The following is a 23,134-nucleotide window of genomic DNA, read 5'->3' on the forward strand; positions in this document are numbered from 1 at the left end:
AACATTTGGACGTTTTCACCCGCCAGTGGTCACTAATCCCCTCCCACCGTCAAAAAACATCTTTAAAAATATGTTGTTCCAGCCTCTATGCCAGCCTCAGATGTCATACTCAGGTCCATGACAGCGCATGCAGGTCCCAGGAGCAGTTTTAGTGGGTACTGCAGTGCACTTCAGACAGGTGGACCCAGGCCCATACCCCCCCCCCCCCCCACCTGTTACATTTGTGGAGGAAACAGCGAGCCCTCCAAAACCCACCAGAAACCCTCTATTTGTCACCCTCCCTTTGGAATAGCCTTCCAAAGGAGATCAGATTAGAGAAATCTTATCTCCATTACCGAAAACTTTTGAAAACCTTTCTCTTTATAAGCTACGTAGAACAGAACTTAGCATAATGAGATAAGGTCAAAAAGAAAAGAAAAAAGGGGTAGCTTAACTGTATATTAGATTTTTGATTTGTACTGATTTTATTATGTAGTTTATTCTGGTTGCTGTGCTTTCCTGTCATGAATGGAATTCCTATGTTTGTTTATTTGTATACACTAATTGTTTTTATACATATGTAAACTGTTCTGTTTTGCAGCTGCAATAAGACACGGTATATAAATTAACATAAATAAATAAAAATAAATAAATATATGTGCTGCCCTTCACCCGAAAGGGCTATTGTAGTGGTGTACAGTTGTGGGTAGTGGGTTGTTTTTTTTTTTTTGGGGGGGGGGGGGGCTCAGCACACAAGGTAAGGGAGCTATATACCTGGGAGCAATTTATGAAGTTCACTGCATTGCCCCCTAGGGTTCCCGGTTGGTGTCCTGGCATGTGAGGGGGACCAGTGCACTACAAATGCTGGCTCCTCCCACGCCCAAATGGCTTGCATTAGGACTTTTTTGACATGGACGTTTTTGGTTTCGGAAATCGCCGAAAGTCAGAAACGTCCATGTCTAGGGCGTCCAAATCTAAGGATTTGGACGTCCCTGACTGTATTTTTGAAAAGAAAGATGGACATCCATCTTGTTTCCAAAATATGAGTTTCCCTGCCCCTGGATTTCGCTGGTTTGCAAGGACGTCCAAATCGCAACTTGGACGTCCCGTTCGAAAATGCCCCTCAATGTCACCTATATGTGTAATTGGCAATTAGAGCAGTTTTTTCTGAATTGTAGCATTTACATTTCCCCTCGTTATAACACAAATTTGTTTACAATGCGGTAGCGAACATGGCTGCCGGAACTTTTGTACTTTTTGCATGATCACACTGTACAAGCCAAGTAAGGCTCCTGTAACTTTTGCCCTTTTTGCTTGGTTGACATGGTCCCAGCTCACATGGTTGAAGCACCATTCCGGCTCACATGGTCGACGCGTACCGTTCCAGCATATATGTTGATGCACACTTCTGGTTGAAGCTCCCTTCCGGTTCAAGAGTGGTTTCAGCTCGTTGCTCTTGAAATGGCAAGAGGTTTGTTGAATCGCAAATTGTATACTTTGGAAGAGCAATACAGTGCATTGATAATAGTGAAACAAGTAAACATCTCCAGAGACATTCATGTTTCAGAATCAACTTTGCATGGATGTTTGAAAGATTGACCAAAGACCATGGATTACATGCACAAAATCAACAAAGAATGTGGTGGTCTCAAACGAAATGTGCATGGTTAGCACAAGATGTGAACTTGGATTCAGCACTTTTAACGTGGTTCATGCAGCAACAACAAAATGGCATTCCAATCTTAGGGCACATGATACACATGCAAGCAGGTAAGTGGAATGGAGGAGTAGCTTAATGGTTAGTGCAGTGGACTTGATCCTAGCGACCTGGGTTCAAGTCCCATTGCTGCTCCTTGTGACCTTGGTCAAGTCACTTAACCCTCCATTGCCCCAGGTATAAAAACTTAGATTGTGAGCCCTCTAGGGACAGAAAAAGTACCTCCATATAATGTGTACAGTGCTATGTACATCTAGTAACACTGTAGAAATGATTATTATTAGTAGTAGTTAGTAGTAAATTCGACTGAGAACGTAATGGTGAATCCAGTCAATTCAAAGCAAATGGTGGCTGGCTATGGAGATTGCATCAACGACACAGGATATCTCAGGTAGCGATTGTAGGCTTCAGGTGAGCAAGATGCTCAATCCTACCACAGAAACCGAAAGAAATTATCGAGGCTGGAAGTTACACAGAAGAACAGGTCTGCAATGCTGATGAGAGCAGAATATTCAATAAAATGGTGCCAGATAAAACAGTAGAACTGTAGAAAGATGACTGCAAAAAAGAAGGATTTAAAGAAGCCAAATATAGACTAACCATCTTGTTCTGCATCATTGCAATGGGAGCCACAAACTTACACCTTTTTACATTGGGAAGTACCAAAATGCTCTGTTTCCAACATGTTAACTTGTAATCATTATCTTTTTTGTGTAATCCAGAAACTTGTAGATGATGGCTGAAATTTTCCAGGACTGGTTCTATAATTACTTTGTTCCTTCTGTTTGAAAACATTTGAGGGCTAGGTGTCTGAAAGAGAATGCAGTACTGCTCTTGGATAATTGTCCTGCCCACCCTCCACCTGATAATCTGATATCACAGGATGGCAAAGTTAGGGTTGAATGTCTGCCTAAAAATACAGCCTCCAAGATTCCAACCATTGGATGGACTAAGGGGTCATTTCCATATTTAAGTAGCACTGTCGCTGAGAATTGGTGACCCAAATGTTAGACGACAACAACCTATCTGCTCCTGATTTTCTGAAAGGTTTATCTAGAAAAGGCTTGTTTTACATTGGTACTGATGCATGGAGTCTAATACGCACAGAAACAATAAATCGTTGCTGGATGGTGGAACTTTAAGAGGCATTTGGAAGAGCAGCACTTGATAACTCAGATTACAGCAGTGATTTTGAAAGGTTTTCAGAGAAGGAGTTGGGAAAGCCTGATGTTAAATTATGTAGTATTTCTCTCATTTATTCATCGGAGTAGATGTTGAATATCCCTTGTATCCTGGATACACGGGAACAATGAATGTGAAGAAATTTGCCCAATTGCACATGAGCTAAGCGATGCTGAAATTGTCGAGCTGGTAAATTCAGGTCAACTTGTGGACAATGCTTCGAGTTACCCGAAGAAGTGGGTGATTTTGTTCCAACTTTGTCTGAGGCAGTACATGTGCTAGAAACCACTCTAAAAATGGATTGAAACTCAGGATTTAGAACCTGTCAAAGTTACGCAGCTGAGAAGCATTCTACAATTTGCTAAGCATCAATTATATACCTTGAAGAGTCTGTCGAAAATTACGGATTTTTTTTCAGGAAATGAACATGTACTGAATTTACATTCTGCAGTATTTTGATTGCATTCATAAAAAGGTTATTTATTTTCTACAGTATAGAAGTTATCTCTACTATAATAAAAAGCACCTCCAACGTTCTGAAGCTGACTCTGTGGCTTCACTGAAGTGAAGGGTTCGTAAGGTTTGTCAGATTCGTCAGTCTGTCACCATCTCTCTCGGCCCCGCCCTCGCATCAAAACTTGATGATGTCGAGGGCGGCAGACCTATCAGAGGCGCGAGGGCGGGGCGGGGCCGAGAGAGATGGTGACAGACTGACGAATCTGACGACCCTTACGAACCATTCACTTCAGTGAAGCCAAGGAGTCAGCTTCACAACGTTGCAGGTGCGTTTTATTACACTACACAGCTCCCTAATTTTGCAGTTAAACATCGCATGATGGCGGGGGGGGGGGGGGGGCAACGACCCTGGAACTGGGAGGGAGGGAGAGAAGGGGGGCAACAACCCTGGAACTGGGTGGGTGGGAGGGGGGCGGCCCCTGGAACTGGGAGGGGGGGGCGGCTGGACCCAGGAACTGGGAGGGAGGGAGGGGGGGAACCCTGGAACTGGGAGGGAGGGAGGGGGGGCCCGTGGCACACACTCTCATTCTCTCTCACACACTCTCGCACCCAGTCTCTCTCTGTCACACACACTCACACATTCACTCTCTCTCTGTCACACACTCACTCTCACACACACTCTGTAAAACACACACACTCCGAGGAAAACCTTGCTAGCGCCCATTTCATTTGTGACAGAAACGGACCTTTTTTCCTAGTATAATAATAAACCCCACCATCGTGTATTGTAAGTTTGATTTGCAGTTGGGAAAATGATTTTATTGGAACTGTGTTGCCATTGTAAATTTGATTTGCATTCATTAAAATGATTTAAAAATTTAATTGAGTATTTGATCAAGTATTGGCAAGCTAATACGTACACATATGCCTCTCATTATCGCGCGACCTTTGTTATTAGATGGTCCTGGTTGTGGTTCTGAAGTAGCGCGTTATACCGAGGGAGCAGTGTACAAAGTTATGGTTTTCTGTAACTTAAATGTAGGTTTGTCAATCCATTTAGTAGGGTAAAGCCAAATTTAATGTAAACCAGTACAGAAGGAGGGTGCAAAATAATGATCCCATGTAAAAAATCCGAAAGTGAAGATGAGGCCAGGTGGCTGTGCTAAATGCTGAGATAGATTGGGCAATAATAGCGCTTTCAGGAGTAGCAGAAATTCCAGCTATGTGATTGAGCTAAATTAAGACTTGACAAATTTGGCATCTTGTGCGGGGGGGGGGGGGGGGGGGGGGGGTTGTGTTTCAAAGTATTTCTCTATCATATGTTCGGCAGCAAGTTAAAAGTGGCAGACAAGCTAAAAATAATTGATGAAAGCGGTTGTGTAGTATGGTGTTAGGTCAGTTGGATTATATTTTTATTTTAGTTTTGGAGGAGTTTGAGTGAGAGTGAGAAATTGAGCTGTGGGTTAGATCTAGCCTGATGCTTTTGAAATGTCTGTGCTTGTGAATCTACATGGTCTTTCAACTTTGACCCCCTGTCAAACTTAACTTTGACTCCCAGTCTTGCTTGTTGCCATGTGGTAGCCCCACAGTTTAACAAAATAGTAAAAGTCATGGTATGAATGGATTTTGTAATGCTTTTGTTTTTACATTTGTCTTCCATACAACTTCCACATATATTTGGCAGAGTTTTGTATGTTTAGTTGTGGCCCTTGATCAAGTTGAGCAGAATTTAATTATGGTAAGTTCCAGGACCATGGTTGGCCTTCCCACAAAGTTTGAAATGAATTGACTGGCTTTACCCAGAATTGCTGGAAGAACTTTCAGACATGAGGAAAAGCATCATGTAGTGGTTTGATCTGTCTGCAAAGAGGCAAATTTAAAAAAAAAAATACAAAACAAAACAAAAATCCAAAGAACAAATTGGGAGTCATAAAATTAGGTCCTGTCCTCAGATTGTAGAGGGCTACAGCACAGTGTTTTGTACAATCCTCTCCTTCCCCCCATTGTTTCTGATGATGCAGTCAGTTCTGGTGTGAGCATTAAATAACATTAGTCCATCTTTGAAAGGTGATCAGTCCCCCTTTCTCCTTGGTAAGGCTTTCTCCGTAAAACTCTCATTTCAACATTAGTTGAATATGAATTACTGCTTTAAAGAAAGAGAAAATAAAACACTCCATCTCCTTTTTGTTCCTATATTTAGAATATTAATTCTGCTTGGTACACCGCTTTGTTATATTTTATGTTGAGTGGTATATTATATATCAAATAATCCCAAACGTGTATTGCTTTCTTTTGGATACACCTATCTTCTGACCATTTGATATGGTTAGCTGCCTTGGTAGCAAAGGCTTTTTAATAGCTTAATAGGAGGCTCACATGGTACTAAAGGAAAAAAACAAACCTTTTTCTATATCACATTGCAATACAGAGGAAAGACTTTAAAAACATTTCCATTGAACATGTGAGCACTGGGTAAGGGAAGTATGATAGTGTTTGCTGTATTTCAATACATCTACTTCTTGGGATTCCCATTACTTCCTTGCAGCTCTGACATCACTTTATTGCTGTTACATTTATAATTAGCCAGAGCAGTCTCTCAGCCCTGACTTTCAAACATGGATGGCTGAGAAGTGAGGCAAAAATGTCTGGATAACTTCAGCATCCTATGTAGATGAGAGCAAGGAGAAATGGTGGTAGCATGGAATTACTGATGACCAGTTTTTACAGTCCTCATCTGTAGAATCCCTCTGTTACAAATGTTGCTTTTTTTTCCACAATCAGGTGAAAAACATTGATAGCTTCTGTGGGTTGTTTCATGTAGCATGCTATGAGTCGATCTTCCAGTGGAAAAAGATTAAGCCGTTCATGCACTGGCAATTGGCTTTTTTTTCTTCTTATTTCATTTTGCTTGTGCTTGTAAATAATAATGCTACTTCACGTTCCCAACATGCAGCATGTTTTGCCAAAAACGGCGTCTTCAGGAGAACGAGAATCTGGAATTAAAATTGAACTAACCTTAGTCAATACTCCACACTACTGAACAATTATTTACTATAACTAATAATGCTCAGTGTATGCAGTTGAAGTCACCATGACAGTGCCACTCACATCTTCCTATGGGTTTTCTGTTTGAAAAGAGAAAGAGGAGGAAGGGCAAGGCAGTACACTATTTCTCAGTAGAGCTATGGGAGAGTAAGCGTCATGCCTCTGAACTCCTGTATTTGATGCATGTAATCATAGTTCAGATTTACTCAGATCAGAATTTTAAAAGCCATATGTAAATATAAGATGCTGTCTATATTTACACAGCTGAGAATTCTGCTTGAAGCCATGACTGAAGACAGCCACCTTTGCGATAGTGCCTCTGTTCTTGCATCCAGTTGATGTAAGCAGCTTGTACTAGGGCAGCTCTGATTTGGTGAGCTCTAGATTGGCTGGTGGCCTCCCTGCCTGGCTCTGTAAAAGAAATTACTACAGAACTGAATGTGTGTGAGTGATGCAATATTTGTAGCAAACAAATGCGGTGCTTCTCTTTTCATATGACTGGCTGTTCTCTCTCTCTTGCTCAGTTTGATAACTGTACTGTACATTGTAAGACATCTTTTACTTCCTTAGATATTTCCCTGATTTTGTCTTGTGCGAAGTGAAGTTGATTCAAAATTGCTTGCCAAGTTTTTTTTTTTCCTTTTCTAAGAATTTTGATATTTAACTTTAAAAATAAATAAATAAAATAGATTTGGACCTTGTGTCTAAGTGTATTTTTCCCCTTCGTGTTAAAATGTTCAGTTTGGATGAACAGTATTTTAAAGCTGCTTCTACCTTTGACTCCTGTTTTTGAGTTCAAATGATTTTTATTAAATTTTATTTTTGACTTTTGCTATGTTGTCGATCCCCAGAAGCCCATGTGAGTATCACAAGGATGCCTATAAAGCATGAAAATTACCCACAAGCTGAAATGTGAATTCTGGCAAGGGACATTTTCTTCCATTTGGAAAATAAGGTACTTGGCGGGTAGGCCCTCATTCCCAGTGTTTGTGTTAATGTCCTACCTACAGATCAGATTTTCAGGGTATGTCAGGAGATTCAAGATAGACCTGGCAAGGACATGTTATCTACTTACGGATATGCATGTGTCCAGGAAAGTAGGCCCTACCAGTGGCATGTGTGAAACACTTTTCTAAATAGAAATGAAATTGAAATCATCATATAAAGGTATACAAATTTATTAGAATATTAATATAAGACAAGACAAGATTTTGATCAAAAAAGGCAATATAAAAAGTGTTGAGTTAAAATAGTGTACACAGAACTGAATGACATATTCAAGGTTAGAGCAGATTATATTAAAGGTTAGAGCAGATTAGATAGTACTGCTTTTAAAAGGATGTACAACGCAACAGTCTCTTACATCTAAACATAGTTGTCCAAGACATCTACAAATTTTGGAACCCTTGTGGGCCCTAAGCGGTTCAATGACTCTTGAAATTTGATGTAGAGATAACATACTATTAAATAGGGAGGGAAATATATTTAGAAGACTTAGGGCCTTTTTTTAATCAAGTTGCGCTAGTGGTCTCAATGTGGCAATGCCGACAAAGCCCATTCACTTTGAATGGGCTTCCTCAGCATTGCTGCACAGGCACCACTAGCGCGGCTTGATAAGAGTCCCTTAGGCACTAGGAACTTTTTAAAAAAACTTTTGCTGCCTTGTTTCTTTATTTTGCTCTTTTTTTTGGGGGGGGGGGGGTGTGGGGAGTTAGTTTTCTAAATGTTTTTTTTTTTCTTTTTTAATTTTTATGTTTTGATTTTCAGAATTTTATGCACTTAGGAGGTCTTTTACAAAGATGCGCTAGTGTTTTTAGTGCACACTAAAAATATATGTGTGCTAAACACTAGAGATGCCCATTTAGTCCTATGGGCATCTCTATCATTTAGTGCACACTATTGATTAGCGCATTCTAAAAATGCAAGTGTGCCTCTGTGAAAGACCCCCTAAGTGCATAATACAATACCAATATTTAACTCTCTTCCCGGGAATGGTGATCGCCACTACGGCATACTATAAGCCATATTGAGCCTGCAAATAGGTGGGAAAATGTGGGATACAAATGCAACAAATAATAATAAAACTCAGAAAATCAAAACATTGATTGGGACTTATGGGGATCTCTGTCTTTCTCTCTAGTGAGGCTTCAAAAACAAACACAATAGAAGTATCAGGTTGTACAATTAACCATAGCTGCGGTGGTTGATGGGGCATGGGTATAGTTTATGGGACCTTCTGCAGTTTTGGCAGAGGCATATTGCAGTTTTTCACTAAGCACCAACCCCTTATACCAATGATGTCGCTGGGGAAAGGTTACTGGGGAAAAGTCAGTTTCTCTACCTCCATTTGCTGGTAGGCAGGGAATACAACCCACTAGTCAGGATGACGCAGCTGGACTAAAGGAAAGTTATTAACAGGTATGACTAAATTTCCCAATATTTTTATTAGGTACTAAATCATTTTGCTTGAATTTTAATTTCCATCCAGGCATTTTCTAAAGAGCAAAGTCAGGAAGATTTTTCTGTCCCTTCTACATGTAGGCAAATGTGCCTTATTTTTTGAGCTGTGAACATGTTGCTACTGGTGCTTTCCGAGGACCTGGGGAGTGCTGGAGAGTGAGAGAACAATGTCTATACATTCAGTAGGAGAAATAGGAGAACATTTTCTGAGCCTCTCTTCATGCTGGTTTCACTTGTTGCCTGCTCAAGCTTTCATCTTTTGTTGTCTTGGGGGCAGTTTCTCCAAATGGGTTAATTTTCCGCATACCATGACAGGAATGAATCTCACAGCAAAGCCAGGGTATGTGGAGTATGATATCAGTCTCTCAGATGTGCAGCTAACAATCGCCGTAGTACTTGCCTTGTGCCAAAGAGAGCTGCTTTCCATTACGCTACTTCCCACAATTTCAGGACATGTGGGTAGTCATGTCCATCGACCAGCAGGTGGAGATGGAGAATACAGAACTGAGCACCACTCATAGCCCTCTAACGTCCCAGTTCCTCAGTATCTTCTATCTCCAGCAGGTGGATGGACAGGCTACCTCTGTCTCTGACTCCAAGGTCTTGGCTCCTGGTTCAGTTGGTCAGCTGGTTCCCAGTTGACCGTGGCATTATTGATTGAGGCTGACATACTTGGTGGTGCCGGGTCTCTTTTGCGTCTCTTACCTGGAGGGTCTGTGTTTCCCCTGGCTGTTCTTTCTCTTTGGGGATGCCTGTTCAGCAACCGGGCCTGCCTGAAAAAAATAAATAAAAGTAACTACATATTGAAGCAGCTGGGCACTTTGCATTGCAGGCAGCACAGAGCGAGAGAGTGGGCCGGCGGTGCTGCTGTGCCCTGTCGTTGGGGGGGGGGTGGGAGGGGGGTGGCTCCATGGTGTGTGGACCTGGTGGAGGCTCTATACTCTGTTTTGTGTCCTGTTTTTGCCTTCAGTTTCTGGGGGCTGGCTGAATTGGTTGCTGATCATGTGGATGGGGTGTTCTTTCTTCATTGCTTAAGGACTGATACTGAGGAACTGGGCTGTTAGCAGAGGCCTATGTAGTGATGCTCAGTTCTGTAATCTCTACCTGCTGGTCGATAGACATGACTGTCTACATGTCCTGGAATAGTATGAAGAACTAAAGGAAAGAAAATTATCAGGTAAGACCTAATTTCTCCTTCTGGAATTCATAAGATATAAAATGTATAGTCAACTTATCCAGGTTGCTTGGAAGTTCTTTTTAATCAAGCCTGTGACACCCAAAATGATAGCAAATATTTCTGTATCTTTCTACCACATTTTCTTTGTCTCTTCTTCATTTATTTATTTAATTAATTTGTGCTCTCTTGCCATGAAATTGGCACCTCTATAATTAATCATGTTCTAGTGTTTTTCTCTTTTACTACTGTATACAGTTTTCTGGCATTCAGCTTTTTATCAGTTAGGATGGGGATGTCCCAGGTGATCATAACATCTTTGTTTTCCACAGTTCTGTTAGGGTCATGATCCTAATGCATTTCTGGTACACTGTAATGCTTCCAGAGTTTCTAATGAATGAGACATGCTACCTTGTGCCTTCTGTATAAAACCTTTTCCACCATCAGCACTTTGTAGCCAGCCACGAGATAAGTAACTGTTTCTAGCTCTTTTTTTTACAGAATCTACAAATGTCTGTTGCACCAGCTTTTTCAGTGCTTGCTGGAAACCACCTTTTCCATAATCTTCTGTTCTGGGTTATGACTATCAATCGCTCATCCTTGAGTATCAATTTATCTGTCCTTAACCATTCATCTGTCTGATGTTGATCCATGAATGGTTCCTGGAGTAACAGTTTGTATTTCCTGCTGTACTTATACATTTGCCACCTGTTTCTCCCCTGTGGATCCAATTCTTCCTTTGCAAACTCTGTTGCTTCCTTCCCTTTTGGTACTGATGGATTTTCACCTATTCCTTCTACTCATCGAAGTGCTTGTCCAAGTTTTATGATGCAACTGGATTCTGGACGTTTTCTTTTGTATTTCAACACCTTTTGTGCATTGGGATCTGGTGTTGTCATTAGGCAAACTTATGATAGTAACTTGATAGGTGTAATCTATTTCTGAGACCCATCCCTCCTTCATATCTAGGAGTGTACAGTCTAGTTATACACTGGTTCTTATAGATGGCCTCGTGAGCATGGAGGAGTTTTCTTGATCACACATTTAGTTTTTCAAGGTTTTTAAGAGGCCAAGTCTACAATATAAAATTGCAGGAAGTGCCATTTGATTAATAGCCTGTATCTTGTTCCGTGATGTAAATGCACTCTTCAGTATCGATTTTTATTTTCTATAATATTCTTTACTGATTTTTTGCTCAGTGATTTCTGCTTGATAATTGTTCTTCCTCCACTTCTAGATATTTATATACACCTTCCTGTTCGTTTTTTTTTTTAATCTCACAATCATTAGTTAGATGTTTTCAGTTTTGCTCAACTCTCCCCTAAGGAAAGCCACCTTAGCTCATTTGTCCAGCCAACACAGATGTCATCTGAAAAGCTTTTCAGTACTTGAAGTTGTTCCACTACTTGCTGAACACTGGAACTGTAGAGTTTCAAGTCATCTACAAACAGTAAATTCAGTGCAGCCTCTGGATTGTTGGCATCTTTTGGAGTAAGGCTAAACCAAAGTCTTAAGAGTGCTCAATGGATTAAGTGCCAAACAGGGAGTCTCGTTGAAATATACTTTGCTGACTCTTGATATTAGGAATGACAAATTGTCCATCAGCATATTGCAGGTGGAGCATGGTTTGCCATATTTTCATGGTAAACTTGATGTATTCAATCAATTCAGGGTTGATTTTGTACATTTCAACACAATTTATTATCCAGTAATGTGGGACTCTGTCAAAGGCTTTCTTATAGTCAACTAAACAAATGAATGGCATGCAGAAGAACTTGGAAGCGATTAAGAAGATAATGCTGCATTCTGGGAGACAGACATTAGCAGTAATTACCCGAGACCTTGAAGAAGCAGCGAAACGCTGGCCAACGTCGGCTCAGGGTAACCCAACAGGGAACAGCGCAGCATGAAGCAGTAGCAATACTGAATATCAAGCAATAAAAAGCTAAGTGCATTGCAATATAACACGCTTTATCTTTAAAAATTCTTATCTTCAAATAACAAAAAATTTAGAAAAATTACTGTGGTCCCAGAAGAAATTGTTCTAGGGCTGCCTAAGAGGGGTTTTTGCCTATGATGAAGAGAAGACCAGTTGGTCTATTTTAGCTCCGACAGATTGATATTGGATCTGGGAGCTCTTTGAGGCTTTTCCCCATATACTATTGTAATTTTGTAATTTTGTATTGGGTGGAAGTTTTGTATTTAGAATTTGTTTCTTATAGTCAATCCATGCTATACTGAGATTTCTGCTTTTCTTAGCACTGGCCATGATGGCTTTGTTCAACATTAATTGGTCTTTCATTCCATATTCTCCTGTCTTATTCTTCTGCTCTATTGCCATGATGTTACTGTCTGTATGATCATATATTCTATCGATATCAATTGCAGCGAGCAGCTTGTAGACTGTAGTGTGTAATTTTTAGGAATGTTACTTCGACTTCCCTTTTCAAGAAGTGTTCTGCCCAATATCAGCCAATGTGGTGTCAGATCTGGCTGCCTGACCAATTGATGTTTGTAGTTTGCCATGTCATGGTGGAGAGATGGTAACTTTTTCAGCCAAAAATTGCTTACTCCATCTAGGCCAGGACTCTTCCAATTTGGGGCTCTTTTAAACCTGTTTTCCAACTCTTTTGTTATTTCAGGCCATTCCATAGAGGTAATGTTTACCCGTTCCAAATTCTCCTGTACACATTATAGCCATTCTGCATCTTGATTATACTTTACAGGGTCATCATATAACTTTCTCCAGAATGTTTGTCTCAGTTTTAGTTGGTGGTGTTTACACTGTATGGTTATTCTTTCCTAGTTTCCTGTAGAATTTTGGGGTTTTCTCTAAATAATTTATTTTGATATATCTCTTCTGTTTTCATAATATTTCTGCGACTTTTGTTCTTCAGCTATTACTTTCAATTTGTTATTGGAGCATATGAATTTAAAGATTTTCCGCCATCAATGCAGCATGTTTCAGTTTCATATTTTGGATCTTCCTCAATATTTTTGATGATTGTGATCCTTATTGGTGTTCATCTATCAAGGACACCTCTTCGCAAAGATTTTATTTTTACCTCAATACAAGTTTTCCAAGGAGGAGGAGTTGTCTTTCTCATGTTTTCTTTTGGCTCAGGTCATTAATGGTAAAACCCTTTCTGTAATAATTTTGGCTGCACAATAGTATATTCATTTAATTTCCATAATATCTAATAGCTTTCATTTTATACAAATTATGGCCTTATTCGTCTTAGTTATCAAACTCCTTACTCTAGGTGTTAAATTCAACTTGGGTAACATTTCAGTTTCTTGGAACCCAAGAAATTTATGTATGTATATATAAGCCAGCAGCTCCTGGCTTATATATATACATGAGCATGAAGTTATGGAACGTACTACCTAGAGACCTGAAAACAATCAACGAAACAACTATCTTTCGCAAATCCCTCAAGACATATTTCTTCAACAAAGCCTACAATGAAAACCCAGAACTGTACTAATCCACCTCTGAAAACCCATCGTCTAAGAAAACCCATCGTTTAATATACCTACTAAATTCCTTCCTTCTTCTCTCTGCTTCTCCCCCTAATTAATCTCTGCACAACAATAATTGTACCTGTCATCCAGGATTAACTGTGTGTCACAAAACTATGTAAGCCACTTTGAGCCTGCAAATAGGTGGGATAAGGTGGGATACAAATGCAATAAATAAAAAAATAAACTGTTAATTCCTCCACCTCTGGGGTCCTTCTCCTGTAATTCTTCCTCCTCTTCAGTTGCCTTCTGTTTCTGTCCCTCATTTATCGTGCTGTCTTGCATTTCTGGAGCTCCTCTCTCCATCCCCACCTTATCTATCACAGAAATCTTCCCCCTTGTTGCCTCCAAATGCCGTGGCTCCTCTTCCTCTGCTCTCCTTGTTAAATCCTCTATTTCTCTTTCTGCTTCATCACTCAGCTGTTTTAAGACATCCTCACTCAGGTACCGATCATTAATTTGTCTTCTGAGTAGGTTGCTTTTTCTTCTCAAAACCCTTCCCCCCAGTTATGTTAATGAGTTCTCATATTTTACTTCATATCATAACATGCAATAATCCAAATGCTACAATTAGCATTTTTTATGTAATTGAAGAGAAATCATGTATTATGCCTTTTGATTAAGGGTTAAGAGCTTTTTAGAATTCAATCAATATATGACTTCTCCACTGTAGTTTATAAACTGTGTGCATGCATTTAGAAAATTAATTGCAGTGCATAGGTACCATTAGAAATTTATTTTTGTCATGGACTGTTGAATTCTTTTTATCACAAAATTTTGGCCTCACAGTTGAATGTTGTAACTTGTACTGTTGCAGCTTCATGGGACTTTTTTTTTGAAAATGTATGCTGTTGACAAGTCTATTTTTCTTAAACCACATACACGGTCTCCCAAACAATATCTGGAAACCATTAATTTTAGCAACCATTAAATTAATTTGTAGGAATTTATTGCTCTGGAATTGAAATACCAGTTTCCTTAAACTGACTCGTAAGGTTATTATTTAACATTTTTTCTTTTTCTAGAAAGTGCCTTTCACATAGTATAAATAACTCTCCCACCCCCCCCACCCTGCTAGACCTTGAAATATTTAACCATTGTGTATGTGTATGAAAGAATTTTTATAGTTTTTGTGTTTGTTTTTTTGCCATGTAAAGCTTATGCAATTGCGTCCTTAATATTAATTTGTATGGATCATGAATTATTAAGCAATATCTAGTCTCATGCTGTGTACATGGAAACTTCAGCTTTCAAATATAAGGTTATTCCAATGTTAGCACCTATACCAGGGCTAGTAAATCTATTTTACTACCATCACCAATAGTGACACAGGCCAACTTGTATCTCCATTGCCTGATGTAATTAGCTGGAGAGAAGGTGGGAGCAGAGGAGTCTGGAATCCTCTTGCCTGAGCCATTCCTGCCAAGCACAGTGCTCTAACCTAGAATTTGAAGAGCTGAAGGTTGTCTGTGCTGATTTCCCAGTGCATGAGATCAGCACAGCTAGTCAGCAGATCTTGAGCTGCCAGCATTTTAGGTCTGAGCAATGTACTAGTCAGGAGGTGGCATTCATGTTAGGAATGCTGACTCCCTATATTAGGAATTCAGTATGGCCAAGTATTGAGCGCTTTTTATTTTTAAAATATAAGATCAAAGGAAATTTCTTCTATTTTACTTCAGGTGAAGAAATATTTATTAACTTTTAAGTAGAGAAAGCATATGGAGTATGGATGGCCCATGGAATTCTTTCCAGCCCCATGTGTGTGTATGTCAGACTGAAAGGAGAGAGGGGCAGGGACAGCTTTGTTCATATCTATCCCCCAATGCTTCACCTCTCCAGAAGCAGCATAGGGAAGAATATAGGGTCTACATCTCGGTGTGGCAGCAACTGCAGCAGTTTGTGAATGGACATGGTGACCGTGCAAGCACATGTTTTGAAATGGACTGGTTTACTGGTTAGCGCACCGGGTTGACAACCAGGAAAACTGGACATGTCATTTTAATTCTCCCTTGCCTTTGGTACATACCAAAGATGCTAAGGGTGGAGTGCTCTATAGAGTGAGATTTACAGGCAATGTATGAGAGAGAAATATAGAATGATTTAAGCATCACAAATGCTTCATAAATGCAAGAAACAAAGGGTTTAGCTTTCTTTGATGCCCCTGAAAGGACACAGAATGTTTATTATCAGTACCAGGTTTAAGATGTTTGCGCCTTCGAATTACCAGAGCTGCTGTGGCTGGACCTTTAGCATGGAACAAGTTACCTTTGGCGCTGAAGTCTCAGCAGGATACTGCATCTTTCAAACTGATGTTGAAGCATTATCTCTTGGATCACACTGCTGACCTTTAATGTTTTCCATTATTAGCACTGCTGTATTTGTGCTGTAATGATTTCAGTTTATTTGTGAGTGGTTTGCTGTCTTTGTTTTTGATTGTGTATGTTGTATTGTTACCTGCCTTGGATAAAGGTGGGTTATAAATAAATAAGCTAATATAAAACACTTTAGAAAGGAATTTGGCCATCTATTTTAAATAATTAACTGGATAAATTTCCCAGGTTGAAAAGTACATTCCACTTAAATATTTGGACAGCTGCATTTGTAGCAGGGGACTTTCCCAGCATAAATCTTGCATACTATCTTTTGCTCCCTTGTTTGCTTGATTTCCTGGTGGTGTGCTGCTCAGCTCTGCCGATCCTCGTTTACAGGTCTTATGGTATGTGCCACAGCTTTTTCTCAGCCTCCAGGAGCCTTCCCTTCCCCTCACCCCTCTCCGAATTCTAGCCTTCCATGGAACAATCCTTGTCTGCCCATAGGATATTCTGACTTTCTCTGAGGTCAGTGGCCAGGCCAGTGCCTCTTTAAGCCCAGTTTTCTCCTCCTCGCATTATGCAAAACTTCACTTGTACAGCAAAAGAGTTTTCCCCCCTGCCTTCCAGTGCTCTACCCCCAATGCCTTGCTACTCACTGGATCCCTCCAGTCTCTGCTATTAATGACACTGAAAGCAGGCGGGGCAGGTACCGTCACACAAGAAGGAGGATTGGAGAACTGTAGATGGAAGGGTGGGGTGGGTGTGTTAGTTGAGGGGGGATTGTGTGTGGGTGTTGGGTTGAGTTACTGTGATGAGGTGGATGGTGCTGGGGTTGTGATCAGGGGAGTAGAGAAGAGGGAAAAGGCAATTTGAAAAAGGAGCAGTTCTCTACCTGCTGTGTGTCCCATTATAAAATAGGCTGTCATGGCGGCACCCTGACAAAATAGTCCTTGACAAAATGGCCCCTCCCACAAAATAACCCTTGACAAAATAGCCCCCTAGAAAAAAATAACACATCACAAAAAGATGATAAACTACAAGTGAAATCTTCACCGATAAAGGCTCCTATCAGCATTACACTGTATAAAGCATATATAAATAAAATTCTATAGCTACCAGCTGGTATTCAGCTGTTCTGTTCTGCTGTTTAAGGAAACTATTCTTCCATCTACATGCTAATTTAAAAACAAAACAAAACAAAGCAATATTGTCATCATTTTCATAGTCTTACCAACCTTATCATAAGTACATAAGTAACCTTATTCTGTTTAGCAAGGTAAGATTATTAGGAAAAAAATGCAGTGCCATATTCTGGACAGCCTGATCGGGCCCTTTTGTCGGGGGAGGGGGGCTAATTTGTCAAGGGCTATATTGTGGGCAGGCTGTTTTGACAGTGGCTGTTATCTCAGGGGCTATTATGTCGGGAGCTTTTTTTGTCGGGGCTATTTTGACCAGGTACTTGTCATGGCATAACATCAGGACATTTTAATAGAGATGCCTACTTAATAGAATGGCCCCCAGAGTGTCTTTTGCATGTACCTGATGGAGAGTTTCTTCAACAGTTACCTTGCTCACTCAACATCCCCGTCTCCTCATTCACCCCCACCTCTCCTTGCTCACTCCAACTCTGCCTCAGCCTCTCTTATGCCCTCACCTCTCCACCCCACTTTCTCATCCCCAATCCAATCTCCATCCTCTCCATGCTCACTTTTTCATCCCTATGTTTCCTTCTCAACCGGGGTCCTTCGCTAATCCTTCCCCATCTCCGGGACCCCTCGGCAACCCAGCCCTAACAGAGAGAAAACAGCAATAGCACTTGCTTTCAACTGCCTGCTGGCTTAATGAAACGTGACCCCATGGAAGCCTTCTAGTCTTGCAAGACCTGACAGATCTCTATGGAGGAAGGTTGTGAGGCAGCGCTGTCGCCACTTATCTTGGTTCAAGAAGGGTGACTGAAAAGCCGCAGGAAGAGAAGTCTTGATTTGATGGCATCTCTCACTTCCTGAGGATAAGAACTATATGCAGCAAGCTAAAAGTGGCCAAGGCTTAACTTCAGGCACACCTAAACATTTAACTGGTAAAGGGTATACTGGAGGGGCCAGTGTGGAAAGGGGGTAGGAGATGGGATTTGATGTTCCGCCTTTCTATGGTTCCCCCGGTTATCAGGGCACTGCACCAACCATTAAAGCAGCTATCCCACTAGAGAGCTGCACGGGAACGGGGTTTGCAGGAATCCCGCAGGGATGGAAAGAGTTCAGTGGGGTTCCCACGGGGACGGAAGCAGTTCCTGTGGGGTTCCTGAAGGGATGGAAGCAGTTCTGCGGGGTTCCTGTGGAAGTGTAAGCTACACCTGCACCAGCCTCTCAACCACCGAGTACCAAGTTCTTTGAGTGCTGTCTCCTCCTCTTCCTCCTCCTCTTCCTCCTTGCTTTAACAGCACAAATGTGGGAAATTTTCCATTAAGGAAGTGGTAGAGACACAAATGATGATGGAATTCAAAAAGGCGTGGGATAAACACAGAGGATCTCTAATTAGAAAATGGAAGTTATAAAAAAACCTAACCTTAAATGGCTGCATGTGTGAAGTAATGCTCAGATGGCGACTCTAGCTGTGATTAACTAGGGCCAATACTGGGCAGACTAGTATGGTCTGTGTCTAATATATGGAAGTCTGGTTTAGGATGGGCTGGAAAGGGCTTAGACAGCAACTTCAGTGGCTGGAACATAAGGACAGTTCTGGAGAGATTTTTACGATCTGTGTCCCACAAATGAGAAGACGCATAGACTGGAGTGGGCTTCAATGACAACTCCAGCAGTTGGAACATAAGGATAGGGCCAGATAGACTTCTATGGTCTATGTTCCAGAAACACAAAAGAAAGCCCATAATCAAGTATATAATATGACACTCATTGATTTAATCATGAATTGATAATGAGTGTGACTATTGGGCAGGCTGGATGGACCATTCAGGTCTTTATTTGCTGTCACTTACTATGTTACAATTAATCCTCTTTGCTCCCGGGCTGATGAGCCGTCCTCAGCTCTGACACAGGCATGAGCATCAGATGTCACCTGACCAACTGGCGTGTGCATGTGGTGACCTCTCAGCACACAGTGCCAGTAAATTAGAGACAAATCTTACATGTGCACACCAGAGTGTTCCAAGTTTCAGCTTTCATTCCTTCCTTGCCTGCAGTGCTGTGGCTCAAATCCAGAGAGAGACTGAGGGAGCTGACTGGAATTTTCTTTTATGTACCATTAAATTTTTACAGTGATGGGTGGGGATGGGTTAAATTCTTGCGGGGACGGGTTGGGATGGGTTACATTTTTGCGGGGATGGATGGGGATGGGTAAGATTCCAGTGGGGACGGGTGGGGACAGGTAAGATTCCAGCAGGGACGGGCGGGGATGGGTAAGATTTCTGTCCCCGTGCAACTCTCTATATCCCACTCATTTGCTGCTGCTTTTTATAAAACAAAGATTATCTGCTTAAATAGATACTGTGAAAGTTCTTTCCAGGTTCTGCGTATTTCGCAGTAATGCCTTGTGTGGAAATATTCTAAAAGAGAATATTCAGTTGACTACAGTACGTGAACAATATGTATAGAGAAATAAGCTGTTTGATGTATACAATTCTGATGGAATGCTATATACATAACACATTTGTTACTGACAGGGCCGGTCTTAGCAAGTGCGGGGCCCTATGCAGACCAATTTGGTGGGGCTTCATCCTAGCCCCGCCCTAGCCCCGTCCCCACCCCCGCCCCCATTGATATTATTCAATTTTTAGAAAATTTTGTATTTATGAAATTTCAAATAAAGACAAATGAAGCTAAACTTGTACAGAAAAACTGATTGAAATAATAAGCACAATGCTATCATGAAACCCCCTCTCCCCAGAAATTATTCAGTTCAAGTCCACTACAATTAGTAATTCCAATTCTCATAACCCCCCAGGGGGGGGGGGGGGGTCAGAGGTGGCGGACACACAATCTCTCCACTGCAAACCACTATACACAAACTTGTGCAAAAGCACACTCATAACCTTACCAAACCATAACAGCACTAATTCCAAGGACAGGGTGAGCACAACCTTATGCATGGAAAGGCAGAACTGTAATTACACCAGGCTCTAAAACACCAATACACTACCTCGTGAAAACAAAACAAAAAGGGCTGCAAATGCTACACGCTAGCAGGATACTGCACCTTGATCACACATGAAAAACACATGGCAACAGATATGAAGGCAAAATACTGAACTGGAAAGTTACCTCAAGAAGTCAGACTCAGCATGCAGCAATACTAGAAAAATTGAAACTTACATGCAAAATATCACAGATACACATGTCCAAAAGCTGACATATTCTAATAAATTCTGAATAAAATACTTTTTTTCTACCTTTGTTGTCTGATCATTTGTTTTTTCTATTTGCTTTGGTCCCAGTGTCTTCTGTTTTATGCAGTGTCTTCTTTCCATTTGATATTTTTTCTCTCACCATGTCCACCATCCTCCTGTGTCCTGTCTACCATCCGTAGCCCTGTTCCTATCCTTTATTTATTTATTTGTAGCATTTGTACCCCACATTTTCCCACCTATTTGGAGGCTCCTTTCTCCAGTTTCAGCATCTGCCTTCAAAGTGTTCCAATCCAGCCCTTAAATTCAGCAATTTCCCCTCCATGCATATCCAGCATTTCTCCTCACTCCCCTCCTTCCATGTGCATCTACTTTCCTCCCCTACATCCATGCCCAGCATTTCTCCTCTATCCCTTCCCATCTATCCATGTGCATCGCCTTCCTTTGTCTTTCCTTCCCTCCATTCCTGCCCAACATTTCTCCTCTCTCCCCTGCCCTCCATGTCCAGCAATTTCCCTCTCTCCCCTGCCCCTCCATTCATCCCTATCCAGCAATTCCCCTCTCTCCCTGAGCCCTGCCCTCCCATCCATGTCCCTCTCTCCCCTGCCCCCTCCATTCACCCATATCCAGCAATTCCCCTCTCTCCTTGAGCCCTGCCCTCCCATCCATGTTCATCCATGCTCCTCTCTCCCCTGCCCCCCTCCATTCACCCATATCCAGCAATTCCCTTCTCTCCTTGAGCCCTGCCCTGCCCTCCCATGCTCCTCTCTCCCTTGACCCCCTCTATTCACCCATATCCAGCACTTCCCCTCTTTTCCTGAGTCCTGCCATCCCATCCATGTCCCTCTCTCCCCTGCCCCAACTGCCCACCCTCTTCTCGCCCCCAAGATCCCTTTCCTTTTTTTTTTCTTTTAAATTTACCTCCGAAGTCTGGCAGAGCAGCATCAGTGAAAGCGCTCCCAGTGAAAGCGCTTCTCTTCGCTCAGTGTCCCGCCTTCTTCTGATGTCATGACGTCAGAAGAAGGCGGGACACTGAGCGAAGAGAAGCGCTTTTACTGGGAACGCTTTCACTGACGCTATCTCTGCGCTGCCGGACTGGAGGTAAATTTAAAAGAAAATAAAGGAAAGGGATCTAGGGGGCGAGAAGAGGGCAGGCAGTTGAGACGAGCGGCGAAACTGGGTCGTGTGAATGCCTGGGAGGAGGCTGACGGAGGTGCGCCGCGCGGGGCCCCCCTAAGCGCGAGGCCCTATGCGGCCGCCTCGGCCTAAGACCGGCCCTGGTTACTGATGACAGTAACATAACTTGTAATCATGCTTCCGTAACTGTGACTAGTAGGAGCTAGTAACCTCATGCTCAGTTTCTTGGTGTTTTGAAACTACAGGAATATACCATTATGTTGGATGTGCTTGAAAGTTTGTGTAGAGAAGAGGAAATCTTTTCTTAATACTGTATACTTTGTTGCTTAAAATTTCCACTACTACTCATTTCTATAGTTCTTGACAGAGAACTGCATGCACACGAATAAGAGACTGTTCCTGCAAAATGACTGCTTCTGATCTAACAAGATGCTCTTCTGTCTTTCACAGGTGGAATCCTTTATTTTGGACCAGGACGACTTAGAAAACCCAATGTTGGAGACTGCTTCCAAATTGCTGTTGTCCAGCACTACCGATGGGGCGGATTTACGAACTGTAGATCCAGAAACACAAGCTAGATTAGAAGCTTTGCTTGAAGCTGCAGGTATGTTTCCTTATTGCAGTAAATCCATTTTCCTTAGCGTCCCGCCGAACCAGCCCAGGATTGCACTGATGGGTTGTGCACTCCTTCCAGCAGGTGGAGACCGAGAACTTCTGACTGTAGAGCCAATAAGAACCCTGGCCATGTGACCCTAGTCCCTCAGTATTCTCAGTCTCCAGCAGGTGGAAAGAGGTGAGCCCATTAGTCCCTCTCTCTCTCAGCTTAAAAAAAAAAGAACTAAAACCCTTCTGTGCCTAGGAAATCTATTTTGTAGAGGCTAGGCAGTTATAAGTCTTCTTTTCCAGCCTCTGGGGTGCTACACTTGGAGGTTCCCGAGTCCCTCCCTCTCTTCCTTCTCATCTCCCTAGCAGGGAAGAGCTCACCCTTTTGGAGGAAAGGTGTGCAGCTTTTGGGTGAGGCAGCCACGCTTTTTCTCATGAAACAAAAAACAAAAAACCCCGAGGTACGAATGAGCAAGCAGCTCTGTCGTGGTTAAGTTTTATTTTCTGCCTTCCCTGGTCCTTCCTGTGTTTGAGCCACTTTAAAAAAAAAAAATTCCCTGCTTTGTGTTTAAATTACAGTAGCCTATTTGTTGAATGGTTTGGATGTGTGAAATTAAGATTTTTTTCTGGGACGTTGGGGAGGGGGGTGTTCAAGGTTACCGATTTTCTGGAAAGGTTGTTGACACAAGGGGTGTGCGGGGGAGAGGGGGGGATTGATAGAAGAAAATTGGTCATCATTTTGTTGTATTCTGTCATCTTGTTGTATTCTGTGTTTTGCATAGTGTTATGTTATCTTCCGGAGAAACTTGTTAATGTATCACTGTCCACCTTATATTTGAAAGAGAAAAACGCCTAGATTTCGACCCAAATCGGGAGATATACGTTTATCTCACAAAAACAAATAAATCGGTATAATGGAAAGCCGATTTTGGACGTTTTCAACGGCACTCCATCGTGGAAGCGTACAAAGTTGACGGGCGTGTCGGAGGCGTGGCGAAGGTGGAACTGGGGCGTGGTTATCGGCCGAGGAGAGATGGGCGCCTTTCGCCGATAATGGGAAAAAAGTATGCGTTTGTAGCTAGAATTTAGGGCACTTTTCCTGGACCCTGTTTGTTCACGAATAAGGCCCCAAAAAGTTCCCTAAATGACCAGATTACCCCCAGAGGGAATCGGGGATGACCTCCCCTGAC

General features: G+C 41.8%; 1 protein-coding gene across 3 annotated transcripts in view; it reads left to right on the forward strand.

Annotated features, from left to right (window-relative positions):
- ANKRD17 (ankyrin repeat domain 17) overlaps positions 1-23,134 on the forward strand; it is a 374,674-nt gene that overhangs the window by 28,912 nt on the left and 322,628 nt on the right. For all 3 annotated transcript variants that reach the window (XM_030190627.1, XM_030190626.1, XM_030190628.1), the window contains one exon: positions 21,792-21,945. In XM_030190627.1, the coding sequence (XP_030046487.1) occupies positions 21,792-21,945 (154 nt within the window). The remainder of the gene's footprint in view (positions 1-21,791; positions 21,946-23,134) is intronic.

This window comes from Microcaecilia unicolor, chromosome 2 (assembly GCF_901765095.1).
Source record: "Microcaecilia unicolor chromosome 2, aMicUni1.1, whole genome shotgun sequence".
In the NCBI taxonomy this organism is placed as follows: domain Eukaryota; kingdom Metazoa; phylum Chordata; class Amphibia; order Gymnophiona; family Siphonopidae; genus Microcaecilia; species Microcaecilia unicolor.